The 17,694-nt window shown below is 37.9% G+C and overlaps 1 protein-coding gene across 2 annotated transcripts in view; it reads right to left on the bottom strand.

The window, feature by feature from the left end:
- Positions 1-17,175, bottom strand: part of LOC121368432 (huntingtin-interacting protein 1-like) — a 78,439-nt gene extending 61,264 nt beyond the window's left edge. For both annotated transcript variants that reach the window (XM_041493162.1, XM_041493163.1), the window contains exon 1: positions 16,993-17,175. In XM_041493162.1, coding sequence (XP_041349096.1) covers positions 16,993-17,079 — 87 coding nt within the window. In that variant the 5' untranslated portion in view covers positions 17,080-17,175. The remainder of the gene's footprint in view (positions 1-16,992) is intronic.
- Positions 17,176-17,694: the final 519 nt, after the last annotated feature.

The raw sequence follows: 17,694 nt of genomic DNA, 5'->3' as shown, positions 1-17,694 counted from the left end.
GAGAGAGAGAGGGGGGAGGGAGGAAATTCACTGCTGCCACACCTTTCTAAAAGCAGCAAGGTATTCATTTTATATATATATATATATATATATATATACTGAACAAAAAAAGAAACTTCTGATTTGTACATATAGTATTTGTTGTGTTAAAGAATTCATTGTGTAATGAAATTATATAGGTAGTATTAGCCTTGATCTGTATTATCAGGATTCATGAATTTTATCGATTATTTTTGCACTGTTAATCGCTGACAACATGAAATTCAATTTGCACGTGCATGCATGGTTCGACATGTCCCGTGTAGTATTCGGTCAATTTGTTTTACTTGTCTTACTGACACTTGTCAAGTGAACGAAAACGCTTCAAAATCTGTAAAAAAAAATATGTTTTTTACATTGTAGCATTTTTAGTATGCCAAGAATACCCAATAATTTACGCGAACGGGCGATTGGCATGCTTGATGCTGGCATGTCGACAGAAGACGTTGCAAGGCATGTTGGGAGTTCTAGTCGAGCGATACGAAATCTTTGCATAAGATTTCGAACGACAGGAAGCACCAACGACTTGCCACGTCATGGACGTCCGCATGTTACAACGCGTGGTCAAGACCACTATATCATGAACATGCATTTGCGCAATCGATTCCAAACTGCCACTGCTACTGCTACTAACACACCTGGGCTTCATAATAACCGAATCAGTGGGCAAACTGTTCGTAATCGTCTGCGGGAGAACGGTTTACATGCACGACGTCCTTACGTCGGATGCGTTTTAACGCAATGTCATCATCTAAATCGTCTTAATTGGGCACGTGTACATACTCGTTGGATACGGCGACGTTGGAATACCGTTCTTTTTCCAGATGAATCCAGATTTTCTTTATATCGTGGTGATGGAAGGGTGCACGTCTACCATAGGAGAAATGAAAGCTATGCTGACTGTTGTGTTCTTGAACGAGATCGTTTCGGGGGTGGGGGTTCTGTCATGGTCTGGGCAGCCATTGCCCATGGTTATCGTTCACCACTAATCGTCATTGATGGCAATTTAAATGCTCAACGTTACCGCGATGACATTCTCGCTCATCACGTCATTCCTCTGTTCCATAACAATGCCAACATCTCGATTTTGCAGCATGATAATGCCACCTCTCATATAGCTAAAGACACTGTAAATTTTCTTAGGACAAATAACATTGATTTCATTGATGACTGGCCCGCTAAAAGTCCTGATCTCAACCCCATCGAGCATGTCTGGGATAGTCTGGACAGACGATTGAGGCGTCGTCCCAACCCACCCGCTAACATCAACGAACTTCGTCAAGCGCTCATTCAGGAATGGAACAATATTCCACAGGCAGAAATCAACACTTTAGTCAATTTTATGCGCCTGCGATGCACTGCAGTGGTCAATTCAAGAGGTGGTCATACCCGTTATTAAGTGGGTGGGGTTTTTTTTTAACCCCTACCACACTTGGTCAAAATTTCTCCCAGTTTCTGTTAACCTATGGCCATGATTTTTGCACCAAACGATGCATCATGGAACACTCTTTAAACGCATATATAACAATTATTCCCCCGGTTTGTTTTCATCAAGTTATGTTCAAGCAAAGTTAGCGGAAGTTTCTTATTTTGTTTAGTATATATGAAGGGTCCAAGAGAGTAGCCTATGATGTTCACTTTTGACATACTAGTATCCGTTGGTTATCTGCTCTACCCATATTTGAAGTATACACTTTTTAACTGCTATAACTACTCCAGTAATATAACATGCTCATTCACACGCCATAAGCATATTATTTAAAATGCATTTAATGGGAAATGCCAAGCTAACTATGTACAGTAAGACCTTGTTACAACAACCGTCGTTACTAAGACATTTACACCATCCGACCACAAATTGTCGGGAACAAATCAAATGTACATCAGTGTTATTCTGTTTGTTACACCGGAATTCACACCTTCCGACACCGACAGACCAAATTGGGAACAAACATGCATCCGATGTCTCAAAAAACTATTTTATCGCCAGCCGACAGTGTCACATGTGGTCCGAGTTACCGATATCGGCTAAATGATTTTATCGCCAGCCAACAGTGTCACATGTGGTCCAAGTTATCGATATCGGCTAAATGATTTTATCGCCAGCAGACAGTGTCACATGTGGTCCGAGTTACCGATATCGGCTAAATGATTTTATCGTCAGCCGACAGTGTCACATGTGGTCCGAGTTACCGATATCGGCTAAATGATTTTATCGCCAGCCGACAGTGTCACATGTGGTCCGAGTTACCGATATCGGCTAAATGAGTAAACATGTATTGCTTTTGAAAATAAATCTTTAGTCTCATTCAATTAAAGGATTAACTTCGAACAATCAAGTCTACTAGTTTTATGACATTTTGTAAACAAAGTAGGTACCAATCGATTACATTGATAGTAAATGCACCATGATTAATAATAATATACTTAATATTTAATAATGGTCTGTGATCCATCCCCGTCTTTGGGCACCACGACTGGTATATTAAATGATGTGGTATGTACTATCCTGTCTGTGGAATGGTGCATATAAAAGATCCCTTGCTACTATTGCCACCATTAACCGGTGATTAAAAAAATCAATGTGCTCTAGTGGTGTCATTAAATAAAATAAAGTTTTATAACGGAAATTTCTATATAACGACAATTTCAATATAGCGAAAAAGTGACCCAGGGACGAATGTGGTCATTGTAACGAGGTCTGACTGTATATATTTCAGTGATGTTACATCAGAATAAGTCACACAGGCGAACTTTCAACACATAATACATGTAGTTAAACACCTCACTTTCGCTCGAGTTAAAAATTGTACTACGTAACTGAATGACATTGCATATTAAAACATTGTGATCAGTTATAAATAGAAAGTAGTAAATAATGAAATCAAAATAATGTGGAGTCTTAAAAGTTTGTGAACATAAAACATAAAAGACAATAGAATAATTAACCCGTGATGTCCAAACAAAGTCAATTTTATAAAGGTTGTGTAGGTCAAGGTAATAGTAACACAATAAAATAACAAACTTTGTACCACGCTTTGGTGTCAGTCCCTTTGATTTTGCCCGTGGTGTATCCCATAGTTAGACCACGGGCGTGTCTAACCTAAATTTTAGCTATTTGCTGAATGGCTGAAAAAAGTTACGCCTACTGGTCACATTCAGTTTAGCAGAGTAAATTAAAACATTGTTTTAAGCAGTAACACTTTCACTAACTAATAAAGTTACAATATAAATCTGTAAAAATAAAATAATTATTTTCTTTAAAAAAAAAGGCACAAACAAACTAAAATTAAATATTATTAAATAGTTTTGCATCATTTTCCATTACATAACTAATCACCATAGAGAGAGGACAGCTAGTACCAGTAATAGGTTGGAATCCTAGATGAAGGGAAACAACAACATTGAAACAAATTAAGGTTCATCAAGGGTGACATATTATACAACCCACCGCTCCTCAGACGAGCAGTGATCAGTCTTTGCCAAGACAAGTGAGTAATCACTTGCTCCCCTCCGCACTCCCCTTAAACAGTTTAGGAGATCCGCAAAGTCATCACCTATCTTACTTAATATTAACTCTTACTAGTATTTGTAATTTCATGTAATTGCTTGCCTAGCACTATTTCAGTAGAGTGATCTTCATCTCACCGTGAGTTTGATCCATGGTGAAGACTAAGTTATGACATTCGATGCAAGTGTTTGTGTGTTGTGTGGTGTTGTGTGTGCGTGCATGTGCTATGTGCGTATACAGACCAGGTATATGTTTATTTTTTGTAAACCAGTATCTGTGCATTCATAATCATAGATCTACAAGTACACATGCATTGCCTGCTATAAAATCCACTGGAATGATTCTGCGACTAAATCAATACCGATCAACCAGTAACAGTGTTAATCCCAAGTACATGTATGATATTAAAAAGATTCATGTCGCACTAAAAAAGAAACCAGCTATTAAATTGCTATATGAGATGCTAGCAGATGATAAAAAAAAATGTTTAATGGATTAATGTGTCTGTGAAATCTAACTGTAAACTGATTACACATGTACAGCCTATTGTATACCATTCTTGAAGTGCTACTTGCAATAAGACAACTATCAAATGTAATAGTTGTCCTGGGGGACTGACCACCAGGATCACAGCTGTTGATTTAACAGCTCGTCCTAACTCACTACTGTGCTGAGTTGTTGTTAAACATTCAGCCATCCATGTCTAGATAATATGTGCCTAATTACAACATGGTCTTCCTGATTAGAAGCAAGGATGTGTTATATCATCAAGCACTTTCCCCCAGATATCACAGCATATAAACACTACAATCTTCGATCATGGAGCACTTAGTGAAACAGTAAATATAATTGAATTTGCAATGAGTGTTTTACCACTGTTTGTTCACTTTGTTTAACACCACCACCAGAGCACATCGATTTGATTTATTAATCTCTGTCTCTACAACTGAGCTATGTACATATCTGTCTCTGCCACTGAGCTATGTACATCCCTGTCTCTACCACTGAGCTATGTACATCTCTGTCTCTACCACTGAGCTATGTACATCTCTGTCTCTACAACTGAGCTATGCATATACATGTATCTGTCTCTACCACTGAGCTATGCACATCTGTCTCTACCACTAAGCAATGCAGATATCTGTCTCTACCACTGAGCTATGCACATATCTGTCTCTACCACTGAGCAATGCACATATCTGTCTCTACCACTGAGCTATGTACATATCTGTCTCTACCACTTAGCTATGTACATCTCCGTTTCTACCACTGAGCTATGTACATCTCTGTCTCTGCCACTGAGCTATGTACATCTGTCTCTGCCACTGAGCTATGTACATCCCTGTCTCTGCCACTGAGCTATGTACATCTCTGTCTCTGCCACTGAGCTATGTACATCTCTGTCTCTACCACTGAGCTATGTACATCTCTGTGTCTACCACTGAGCTATGTACATCCCTGTCTCTACCACTGAGCTATGTACATCTCTGTCTCTACCACTGAGCTATGTACATCTCTGTCTCTGCCACTGAGCTATGTACATCTCTGTCTCTACCACTGAGCTATGTACATCTCTGTCTCTGCCACTGAGCTATGTACATCTCTGTCTCTACCACTGAGCTATGTACATCCCTGTCTCTGCCACTGAGCTATGTACATCCCTGTCTCTACCACTGAGCTATGTACATCTGTCTCTACCACTGAGCTATGTACATCTCTGTCTCTACCACTGAGCTATGTACATCTCTGTCTCTACAACTGAGCTATGCACATATCTGTCTCTACCACTGAGCTATGCACATCTGTCTCTACCACTAAGCAATGCAGATATCTGTCTCTACCACTGAGCTATGCAGATATCTGTCTCTACCACTGAGCAATGCACATATGTCTCTACCACTGAGCTATGTACATATCTGTCTCTACCACTAAGCTATGTACATCTCTGTTTCTACCACTGAGCTATGCACATCTGTCTCTACCACTAAGCAATGCAGATATCTGTCTCTACCACTGAGCTATGTACATATCTGTCTCTACCACTAAGCTATGTACATCTCTGTCTCTGCCACTGAGCTATGTACATCTCTGTCTCTACCACTGAGCTATGTACATCCCTGTCTCTGCCACTGAGCTATGTACATCCCTGTCTCTACCACTGAGCTATGTACATCTGTCTCTACCACTGAGCTATGTACATCTCTGTCTCTACCACTGAGCTATGTACATCTCTGTCTCTACAACTGAGCTATGCACATATCTGTCTCTACCACTGAGCTATGCACATCTGTCTCTACCACTAAGCAATGCAGATATCTGTCTCTACCACTGAGCTATGCAGATATCTGTCTCTACCACTGAGCAATGCACATATGTCTCTACCACTGAGCTATGTACATATCTGTCTCTACCACTAAGCTATGTACATCTCTGTCTCTACCACTGAGCTTTGTGCATCTCTGTCTCTACCATTCAGCTATACAGATTTCTGGCTCCACGCATTCTTAAAGTCAGATGTGATAAATTAACAAACCGGATGAATGTCAAGTAGTGATCTAAATTAAGACTATGGACTGGGCTGTTTAAACAAACTAATTGGGTGAGGTATTACAGTAAAGACAAGCTGGTGCCCTCTATATACACAGGATATCACAGAGTTGTATCTAACTGGCAAGCTGTGGGATACCAGGACCTACATGTACATGTACTGCCAAATTAAACATGCTCACTAACTTCACATAAAGATAAACTATACCTAACAACACAAAACATGTGTATCAGGGCTAGCTCTGCCACTAGCCAAATTCGTCAATTGCCAATTTTAGGAACAATAGACCTCTTTTACATTCCCATTGCACATGTGCGTGAAGTAGTGATTTCCCTAGAAATTAGGCAAGGCATGGTAGACCAAACACTTTTGGGACATTTTCACCATTTTCGGGGCACTTGTTTTTAATTAAAAATACAAAAAAAAGTAATTAAAATAAACATTAATGTAATTTATGTGCTTGCTTTAATAAATGAATAGCAAAAGATATAAAAGGCATATTTTATTAATTAATAATACCTTTTTGGGTGTTTTATAAAGGCAATTTTAGAATTAATTACTGAAAAATGGCTTGTTTAATCTCAGGGTAGCATGGCGATGATTGAGGCAAGATGGTGCTAGACAATCGAGGCATGGTGCTGCACCATGCTAAAACACTAGCGAAGAGTACCGTCCCTTGCCAAATTGGACGGTATTGAGGCTATCATATACAAACTGGGGGGCATGATCGACAGTTGTCATAAGCATCGTGAATAGCTTCATAGGAGCTGTGAATCTCTAGTGACTAACGTACATATTTTATATAAGATGTTAAAATGGCTGCAAAGTACTCGAGTCCAATCTTTGGGACTCGTGGAGGCCCTACTCAAAGTGTCATGCTGTCTGCGCTGTTTGTTTCGAAGAATTTAGAAGATGAAATCTTCTTCTTTACATGAAGATCAGTTTGAAGTAAACATATATCTGTATGTGTAATAGTGTTTGATTACTATTTTGTATTTTGTACCTGAGAACATTGGTTGAGATCATTAGTGATACCATCAGTACTTTGATACACATTTACAAGCATAGGGCGAAGTCCTATATATCGATATGGTATGCAAGTATCACACGTTTTTATAACGTACATGATTATACATAACATAAAGTTCAGCAACTTTTCCTTCCAGAGTGGTAGACCCATGCAACCCGATACGATCCTAATTTGATATTTGGTCTAACTTATGAATATTGTTTATAACTTCGGGTCCGTAGCCAGCATGATTAGCGGGGGAGGGGATTGAAATTGCATGTAAACTGCAATTGCATGTGGTGATGGTGTGTTTTTTCAATTCCAACGTAATCCTAAAAATTATGTACATAGTAGTTTTTGATTCCATATCAAATAATAATCTTATGCATGCTATACCCAAAATCTGCAATTTGTGAAGCAAAGAATTCTGCTAAATTTTCAGTCTGGATGTATACTTTCAAATAATTATATGTACACAGTGTTTGAAATAAACACTTGTCCGTTTGTCCTGATAATTTAGTGAAAATCTGCTAGCTAGGACAAGCAAATGATACCTCAATGCTGGCCCTGTAGACAAGTAGAAGTTTTATGTGCTATTTCATTTTGAGCAATTACACACATTATCAGTGCACTTAAATAAAACTAACAATATAATTGGACCAGTAAAAATATTGGTTCTTGTTCGGTTGGCTAGTGAAAAATTCTGCTTAATTCTATTGCTGGTACAGGGTATTATAATCACTTTCTTTCTAAATAAACAGAATAAATGATTACAGATCAAACTATTCATGATGATACCTTTTTTAATTATTATTATTATTTTAAAAGCAGACATGTGTATATGCTTTTTAGTTAGTGGAATGAATGACCACAGGAAACAAAGAAAGAAAAGAAAGAAATATTTTATTAAACGACGCACTCAACACATTTTATTTACGGTTATATGGCATTAGACATATGGTTAAGGACCACACAGATTTTGAGAGAGGAAACCTGCTGTCACCACTTCATGTGCTACTCTTTTTGGAAACAAAGAATTCTGAAATGGGTTTGGAGTCTGTATCTGGATTAAAAATCTCATGCCTCGACTGGGCATGAGGGGAATATGTATGTAAAATATGACCTTCTGGAAATACACGTAACTGTAAGATCTTGATGGTACAGCATGAGGGGAATATGTATGTAAAATATGACCTTCTGGAAATACACGTAACTGTAAGATCTTGATGGTACAGCATGAGGGGAATATGTATGTCAAATATGACCTTCTGGAAATACACGTAACTGTAAGATCTTGATGGTACAGCATGAGGGGAATATGTATGTCAAATATGACCTTCTGGAAATACACGTAACTGTAAGATCTTGATGGTACAGCATGAGGGGAATATGTATGTAAAATATGACCTTCTGGAAATACACGTAACTGTAAGATCTTGATGGTACAGCATGAGGGGAATATGTATGTCAAATATGACCTTCTGGAAATACACATAACTGTAAGATCTTGATGGTACAGCATGAGGGGAATATGTATGTAAAATTCCTTTTAGACCTTTTAGAACATTACAGACTTAAAATATATGTAACAGGAAAGGAAGGAAATGGTTTATTTAACAACGCACTCAACACATTTTTATTTACAGTTATATTGCGTCAGACACATGGTTAAGGACCACACAGATATTGAGGGAGGAAACCTGTTGTCGCCACTCAACAGCAAGGGATTTTTTTATATGCAGCACCCCACAGACAGGATAGCACATACCAAGGCCTTTGATATGCCAGTCGTAGTGCACTGGCTGGAATGAGAAATAGCCCAATGGGCCAACCAATGGGGATTGATCCTAAACCAGCCACGATATGTAACAGAAGCATGAGCTAAATAACAAATGAGATAAATGTACATTCATCTGTCGCTTGTAAAATGAACTGCAATTTTTCTGGGTGACGCACATAGTCCTAGTTGGTGTTGTATATAACAACTATCTGAAAGTATTATGAAATTGTACATACTGTTATATACGTGTACAACTCGAGGCCAAAAATATAACCACGTCACCTGTATACAGGTGTAAATAACTCTTTAATAATATACAAGGCTAATGATTCATGATCAACGTATGTAATGTAATACTCATGCATGTATACATTAATTATTCATAATATTACATGCAGTGGTTGACACAATCAGGGTATGAATGCATTAAGCATAAGGGTTGACTAAAATTAACAAAACCTGCTACATACAATGTATGATAAGTCATGTACATTTGGATATTTTTATAAACAAAGGCTATATTATTTTATATAACCTTTAATCTTTAAATAAATGAACAATTTGTCAATTTACAATGGGATGGGATCAGGGAGTATCATGTGTTTTTACAGGAAGATATTTTTAGCATAGTGCATGTCGTAAGACGATCCCATGTCACATACACAAATTTGTATATTTATGTAATTTGAATGAAATAATGGCTGACTGAATTTATAGTTATACATATTATAAGTATAAAGTTTACACAAAAAACCCCATTATATTACATATAAGATTATATGATTATGATATTAAAGAGATTAGTGGTATTGATCATCAATATCATCTATTAGGATTAAAAGTAATGTATTTCATTTGCCAGAGGCTTGTGTAATACAATATTTATTCTTAATGTATATTATTGACAATACTGTAAATTGTTTAAAACTTGAGATAATATGTGGTTGATGCACTAATACATTTAAAAAGACACACAGGCAGACAGACAAGAGACAAGAGAGAGAGAGAGAGAGAGAGAGAGAGAGAGAGAGAGAGAGAGAGAGAGAGAGAGAGAGAGAGAGAGAGAGAGAGAGAGAGAGAGAGAGAGAGAGAAATAAAACCAACCATAAATTTAAAGAAACTGGTTGCTCACATATCTTAACAAAACTTGAGATAAGTGGCTAATTCACTAATGAATGCATTTAAAAGACACAGACAAGAGAGAGAGAAAAAGACACAGGAGAGAGAGTGAGAGAGAGAGAGAGAGAGAGAGAGAGAGAGAGAGAGAGAGAGAGAGAGACAGAGAGAGAGAGAGAGAGAGACAGAGTAGAATTTTTTTTTTTTTAAAGGAAACTAAATTACATGTACCAGCCAACCATAAATTTAAAGAAACTGGTTGTTTGCATGCCTTAACAAATTACATGCAGTTGGCTGTGTTGTATCTAATGTTGCTAACACTAAACTTCAATACGACCTTCAGCTAGCTTTATCTTAATCAACAGCCACATGCCTGTATAGTCTAAATTAAGTTCATGCAATTACATGTACATGCAGACCGTACAATGTCTGGTACATTTTCGATTATCTAAACTGGAATACAGATATCTGTGCAAACCAGACTCAGTTATTCCTAAATTTGTTTGGCTATTGGATGAAAAATAATTTATAGTGTAAATGTATGCAAAAATCCATTTTTATTTGCAAACATTATCATGGTAACAAGAAATTTATTTAAAATACAGATCTATGTCCTACACATACACACAAGAAAATCTTATTGAACTATTAAAGGCATACTGTTACGGATTTAAGGACCTTATTTCTCTAAAAATGGATAATAACTAAAAATTACATTAATTGTTGGAAACGAAATATAGCTATTGCATCACTGTAACTGAGCCATGATGGAGTGAAATCCACGTCAACTCTCTCGGCAATTTTAGTTTTTGAATTATGGATCATTGCCATAATTCAATTATTTTTACAAAATGTCATTAATAAATGGAGTATGGTGGTTACAAAGATGGTTGAATGAAGTACATTTATTGACAAATCAAATTATTTTTGTTCAGGTAATACTTTGTTAGACCATTAAATAGGTCAGTGGTCTGTGACAAATATGCCTTTAATTAATAATTTTTAAAAAATATATTACTGGCCTAAAACATATTATAATGGCAACCTTTTAATACACCCATGTACGTATACTAAAAGACAAAAGTTATTGTGACATGGATTGTTTGGAGTAATAAATTTGTGAATGGATTTATGGATATAAAACAGAGAAAATATGCATGAAACAGCTCGAAGAAGTGCAATCAAGCAGTTGTTGCAGGAATTGCATGCTTTGTGCAAGAAACATGGAATATTTGGAAGAAATCCTGTCCAGTGTTCACTATAAAAGGCCAGACATTCAGTTGCAAATCATTGCCACTCTGTGCAGCCTTCAGAAGTCAGAAAAACACCATTAGTGAACCGTTTGATGCAATTTCGTCATGCCATTAGTGAAAATGACAGATGGTTAGTCATAGGGATGCTTGAATCTGGGACCTCGCACATCAATTCAATGTCCACAGAAACACCATATGGCACTTATGGCAATGATATCAACAAAACAACCAGGTCAGGGACCATCCCCGTAGCTGCTGACCACCCGTGACAACCCCTCGCCAAGACACATGGATCCGAATTGTTCCAGCCAGCAACCCTCACAGCCTGTACCATCCCTGGCAACGCATCTACAGCATCCATGCAAGACACCCATAAGGCCAATCCTGATGCCAGAACATCAACGTTGACCTCTCCAATGGTGCAGGCAACACCTGCAATGGACAGCATGTGATTGGAGACGTGTCCTCTTCACTGATGAATCCCGTTTCCTTCTCCACAGATCTGACGGCAGGACATGTTTACATACGTCAAAGTGAATGTTACGTCATGCCATGTGTTCTTGAAGGAAATCGTTTTAGTGATGGTGGCGTTATGATATGGGGTGGAATTACAGCCACAGGCCGGACCCAGATAGTTGTGATTGAAGGCAATGTGAATGCTGTGAGGTACCGAGATGAAATTTTGCAAACTGTGTTACCATTTTTGAAACAGAACAGCCCCTGGATGACATAACAACACAATAACACCAGACCACACATTGCTAGAGTTGTGCAGCAGTATCTCAATCAGAACAATGTTGATGTGCTACCCTGGCCAGCAATGTCCCCGGATTTGTCACCAATCGAATATGTTTGGGATGAAATGGAGCGACGCTTGCGACATCTTCCAAATCCTCCCAACAACACTGCAGGAACTCCGGCTTATCCTTCCTCAGATCTGGAATAGCATTCCCAGGAACTTTCTCCAGCATCTAGTGGCCTCAATAAGATGACGGTGTCAGGCCTGTATCAATGCTCAAGGTGGACACACTCGCTACTGACTGTGTGAACATTGCTCTGGACCCCATCTAGTGATGTGGCTCATTTGCATATGGCAGGTGCGCCCTTTTCATGGACTATTGCTCATTTTCATACTTTTGGATATTTCTCTTTCCATGTTATAATGTTTCACACACATCAGTAAAAACTTATTATCAAATAACTTTTGACTTTTTGTATATGTACAAAAGGTTTACATTGTATATACAACAATTACAAATAACATATACTGACACACAATGAAAACGCAAAACAGATATTTTTCAATATTTTGTTGTGATTAATAAAAAATATATTTATTGGACTTAAAATAACAACTTATGAGAGGAAGTCATTGATTGGTACTTTTGTCTGGAATTTAATCCTGGTTTTGTTCTCATTACACATACAATAGCAGAAATACACAAAATGGTGTGAAATGCGTTCACTACATGCTCAATCATGCTGCATGCAATGCACGTGAAATGCCAGTATGTGGACACATAAAAGTCACGTAACAGTGTCATATTCCTCGTCACATTAAGAATGCCACGACTCGGAGAAAAACAAAGGGAGCGAGCGTTGGGCATGGTTCAAGGGCGGACTTCGCAAAGCCAAGTTGCGTGGATCTTCAGAGTCCATCAATAAATTATTGGACGACTTGTTGAACGTCATCAACAGACCGGGAGTGATCGTGATTGACCTCGACCTGGTCAACGTCCTGTTACGACCCCACACCAAGATCGGCAGATTCGACGACACCACCTCCATGACCGGTTCAGAACTGCGATGATGACAGCAAGCAACACGATAGGACATCATGGAAGGCATATCCATCCGATGACGGTCATCCATCGACTCAGTATGGCTGGACTCGGATGCAGACACTTGTACAATGGTAACATCATGACACCGCGACATTGTGCTGCGAGACTACAGTTTGCTCTCCAGAATGGTAATCTTCCACCAGCCTTTTATTGGAGCATTGTTTTCTCAGATGAGTCCCGTTTCTCTGTCTCCTTTGCCGATGGAAGAGCACGTGTGTACAGGAGACTCCATGAACGGTACGCTGACGGATGTGAGGGAACGTGATCGGTTTGGCGGCGGTTGTCTGATGGTATGGGGGGCAATCAACTATGATTTCAGGAGTGATCTCATCATTGTCCATGATGCCGTTACAGCCCAGTGTTATGTTGACGTTATTCTAAGACCAGTTCTCCAGCCACTTTTGCGCCGTCACCGAAGACCAGGAGGTCCCCTTCTGTTTCAACAAGACAATGCCCGTCCACATACTGCAAGAATTACCCAGGTATTCCTGCAACAAGCCGGTATCACCGTTATAAACTGGCTCACCGTTTCACCGGATTTGAACTCAATTGAACACATGTGGGATGAGTTAGGACATCGTGTACGTCACCACCAGCCACCACCGAATATATATATATATATATATATATATAGATAGATAGATAGAGATAGATAGATAGATAGATAGATAGATAGATAGATATATTATATATATTAATATATATATATATATATATATATATATATGTGAGAGAGAGAGATATATATATATAGATATATATCAGAGCCCTCAAAAGTACCCGGTCTCCGGCAGCAAATCGCCGCCTGAAACAGCTTTTGCCACCGCCTACTTTTCGTTGATGGTAAAAAAAAAGTGCTTTCTCTTCTTTAATTTCTTCGATTTTTCAAATGACCCCCCGCTTTGCCCCCTGCTATCATCACTGTTGTAGCCTGCTACTTCTTAAACTATTGAGGGACTAGTTTAAAGATATCGTTTGAACACAAGTACAATACACAAACTAGCGCTGATATATAGACCGGTAACCTGAAAATCCAGAATACAGCGTAGGCGTCAGAAAGCAGAATATTGTGTAGTTCACAGTAATCAACGATCAAACGCGAATCGCGAAAATGTCTCTTTAACAGTCTTTGACACAACGGTCTTGTTACTCTGCGTTCCAACAATGTGCACGAGAATATGCACCACACACTAAAACTCGAACTGGAAAATTACACTGGTAGCGTGTAAACAACAACACCGTAACTTGGATCTAACGCAAAGTACACTCGGTAAACGCAAGATACTGTGTTCTCTACATGCACTGGACGCAATGTAGGTCACTGCGTTTCCTAACGCAAAGTGCACTTGGTAAACGCACAGTACTGCGTTCTCTACATGCACTAGACGCAATGTAGGTCACTGCGTTTCCTAACGCAACGCAAAGTGCACTCAGTAAAACACACGGTACTGCGTTCTCTACATGCACTGGACGCAATGTAGGTCACTGCGTTTCCTAACGCAAAGTGCACTCTTCGTCCTATGCTTCCCACGAAGAAATCCTGGTTTCCAATCTGTTGTTGCTGTCTTCAGTCTTTGGGGTCTGCTGGAAGCGCAAACCCCCAGGCAATTTCGTGTCCCGCCTTTTATACCCTAAGAGCCGGAAGGATTACGTCATATAGCATGACGTCAACGAACATTACGTCATTTCTTTCCGAGTTTCTCCGAAGACACGTCGGCAGGCGACGTCAAAATCCAAACCCAGAAACGGTTTAAATTCACAATTAAAATCCAACCTCAACTATAATTCTAGAATAACCTTTGATTAATAATAAATATTTCTTAATTTAAATCCTACATTTTAACGTGTAGATACTGTTCTCTTTGAATTTATACATACAAAAATATTTAATTCTTCGCATCACTAATGCCAACGTGTAAACAAACATGTATAGTCTACGACAAATAAATTAGCCTATTTTGTTTATAATCTTTAAACTGTTTCTAAAAATGCAAAAAACATCAAAAATTACTTAATAATACTAATAAAATATTAAGATAAATAACAAATATGATTATTTATGTATAAAACATTATTAATCACTTATTATTATTTTATTAAAGAGAACAGTACTCACTTAGAAAATTCCATCGTGCCCCGAATTCAATTCAAATCACCATCATAGTCCATCATCAGAACACAGCAGTTTTTAACCATAATAAACAACTCACACACACTCCGTTAAGTATAGAAAAACCCAAAAACACTATTTTGAGGCCTTGGTCCGCAACATATATACCCAGTAGATATATAGATGGTGTACATATGTAGTGATTTTCCTAGAAATTAGGTAAGGCATGGTAGACCAAACACTTTTGGGGCATTTTCACCATTTTCGGGGCACTTGTTTTTCAATAAAAATACAAAAATTTTTAATTAAAATAAACATTAATGTAATTTATGTGCTTGTTTTAATAAATGAATGGCAAAAGATATAAAAGGCATATTTTATTAATTAATAATACCATTTGGGGTGTTTTATAAAGGCTTGCTTAATCTCAGGGCAGCATGGTGCTGATTGAGGCAAGATGGTGCTAGACTACTGAGGCATAGTGCTGCACCATGCTAAAACAATTTAGGGAAAACACTAGTATGTACCACCAAATCAAGTCACATAGTACGTGGCTAAAAATGCAACATGCAGCATTTCAATCAACATATACTGGTACACCATAGACCATTTACCCTGAAAGTAAATCAGAAACAATTTAGGGGATAAGCTGCTCTATTCAGACATGACAGGGAGCATGTTTGACTATACTAACTATTACCAGTGCCACACAAAAAATTTCATCACATTTTTAGTAGGACCCAGCTCATTTATTTAAAAAAAAAAATTAAATCTGATTTTCTTTTTTTAATTTAAAGCACATTATCAGGATTCTCATTTACGTCCAAAAATATTAAGCCCGCTACAAATGCAAATAATCCATTATGAAGTCAGCAGTACAGATTTGAATTTGGTTTATAAATTTATATACATAGTAGTAGTACAATACGTCAAAAGTCAAGTGAACTGTATAATATTGACAACTAAGTTCATTTTGTTTTTGTTATTAAAAGGTTAATAATGTAACATAACACACAAAACAACCCAGGTAAGTCTTATAGATACGGTATCATGCATTCTGAGAGTACTGCTAAACAATCTGATTAAAATTAGCTCTACTGGTCTACCAGTAAAAATATTTTTTATTTAATTAATAATTTAATAATGCTCAGCACTGAGCAAACAAACCTGACAAAGCAATTGTAAATCTGATGAGAACTGGTAACTCATTTATTATCCTCTACATATTGTGTGTGTGTGTGTGTGTGTGTGTGTGTGTGTGTAAAGTAAAAACTATGGTGCAAACTTGTTTGTCATGGACCTCAGTTGAATATGAAACTAGTCCTTCCTGGAAATTTAAGTTGGCCTACTATAATTTATTTATTTCTCAAACTATTGTTTTTTTAAATTGCACATAAAAATAGTATGGTACTGTTTTTTATTATTATTATTATTTCTAAAACACTGTTATATTTCTTTGTATGTCAGATCAAACCGAAATTATTTACAAATTTACAATGTTCATATTGATATTGCTTGGAAATAGCTAGCCTACTTTTTTTTCTTTCTTTTTTTATGCTACCCAAGACAAGACTAATTTCCAGTTAAAGAGTAAGACAAACACCAATGTTGTTAACTGAATGTCATGACTGTAATGAAACATTCAACATATTGCTGCCGTATTTTGTTGTCAGCGTGGCTGTGTAACGTGTGACTGTGTTCGATCAGCGAGGGATGGTCTGTGCGTCTGTGTCATTTTTCTACCAGTAACAAGTCACAAATATTGAACCAGGCTGGGCTCACCTGTCTTCGTTCGAAGTTTTCCCTTTCAACCTCCAGGGAACTTTTCCCCCGCTGTGTAACAACTTTAGGTAGGTGTAGCGAGGACATCGGCGTTGTTTCTTCGGCCTATTAGTGTCGATTTTGTAATGATATTTACATTTTAGCACAACTTTGTTTTCCCATTTGACACTCCAACAAGGTTAGCAGCGACCTCTTTGAACAGCCTTTACAAAAGAGGAATAACTCTAATTTGGTTTTGGTTTCAGTAATATAATAATACGCCAAAAGTATAATGCATACTAGTTAGTAGCATAGCATAGCATAGCACAGCACAGCACAGCACAGCACAGCACAGCACAGCACAGCACAGCACAGCACAGCACAGCACAGCACAGCACAGTATATAGCTTCACATCGCATAGTATACCATTGCACAGCATGCCATATCATGGGCGTAAATAGGATTTTGAAAAGGGGGGTTCCAATACATAGTATTTTGAAAAGGGGGGTTCCAAAATAGATTGCAGAGATATGGGGCATATATTTCTATGTTGAGTAAATATAATAATGTCAGATATATTAAATTATTAAAAAAAGCGATTTCAGGGGGGGTTCGGTCGAACCCATCGACCCCCCCCCCCCCCCCCCCCCATGTACGCCCATGCATATAGTTTCGCATAACATAGCATACATTATTAAATAGAGATTATTACACCAGCTTGT

This window comes from Gigantopelta aegis, chromosome 3 (genome assembly GCF_016097555.1).
Source record: "Gigantopelta aegis isolate Gae_Host chromosome 3, Gae_host_genome, whole genome shotgun sequence".
Lineage (NCBI taxonomy): Eukaryota > Metazoa > Mollusca > Gastropoda > Neomphalida > Peltospiridae > Gigantopelta > Gigantopelta aegis.
The sequence above is the reverse complement of the archived record's forward strand: the minus strand, read 5'-3'. Positions and strand labels throughout refer to the sequence as shown.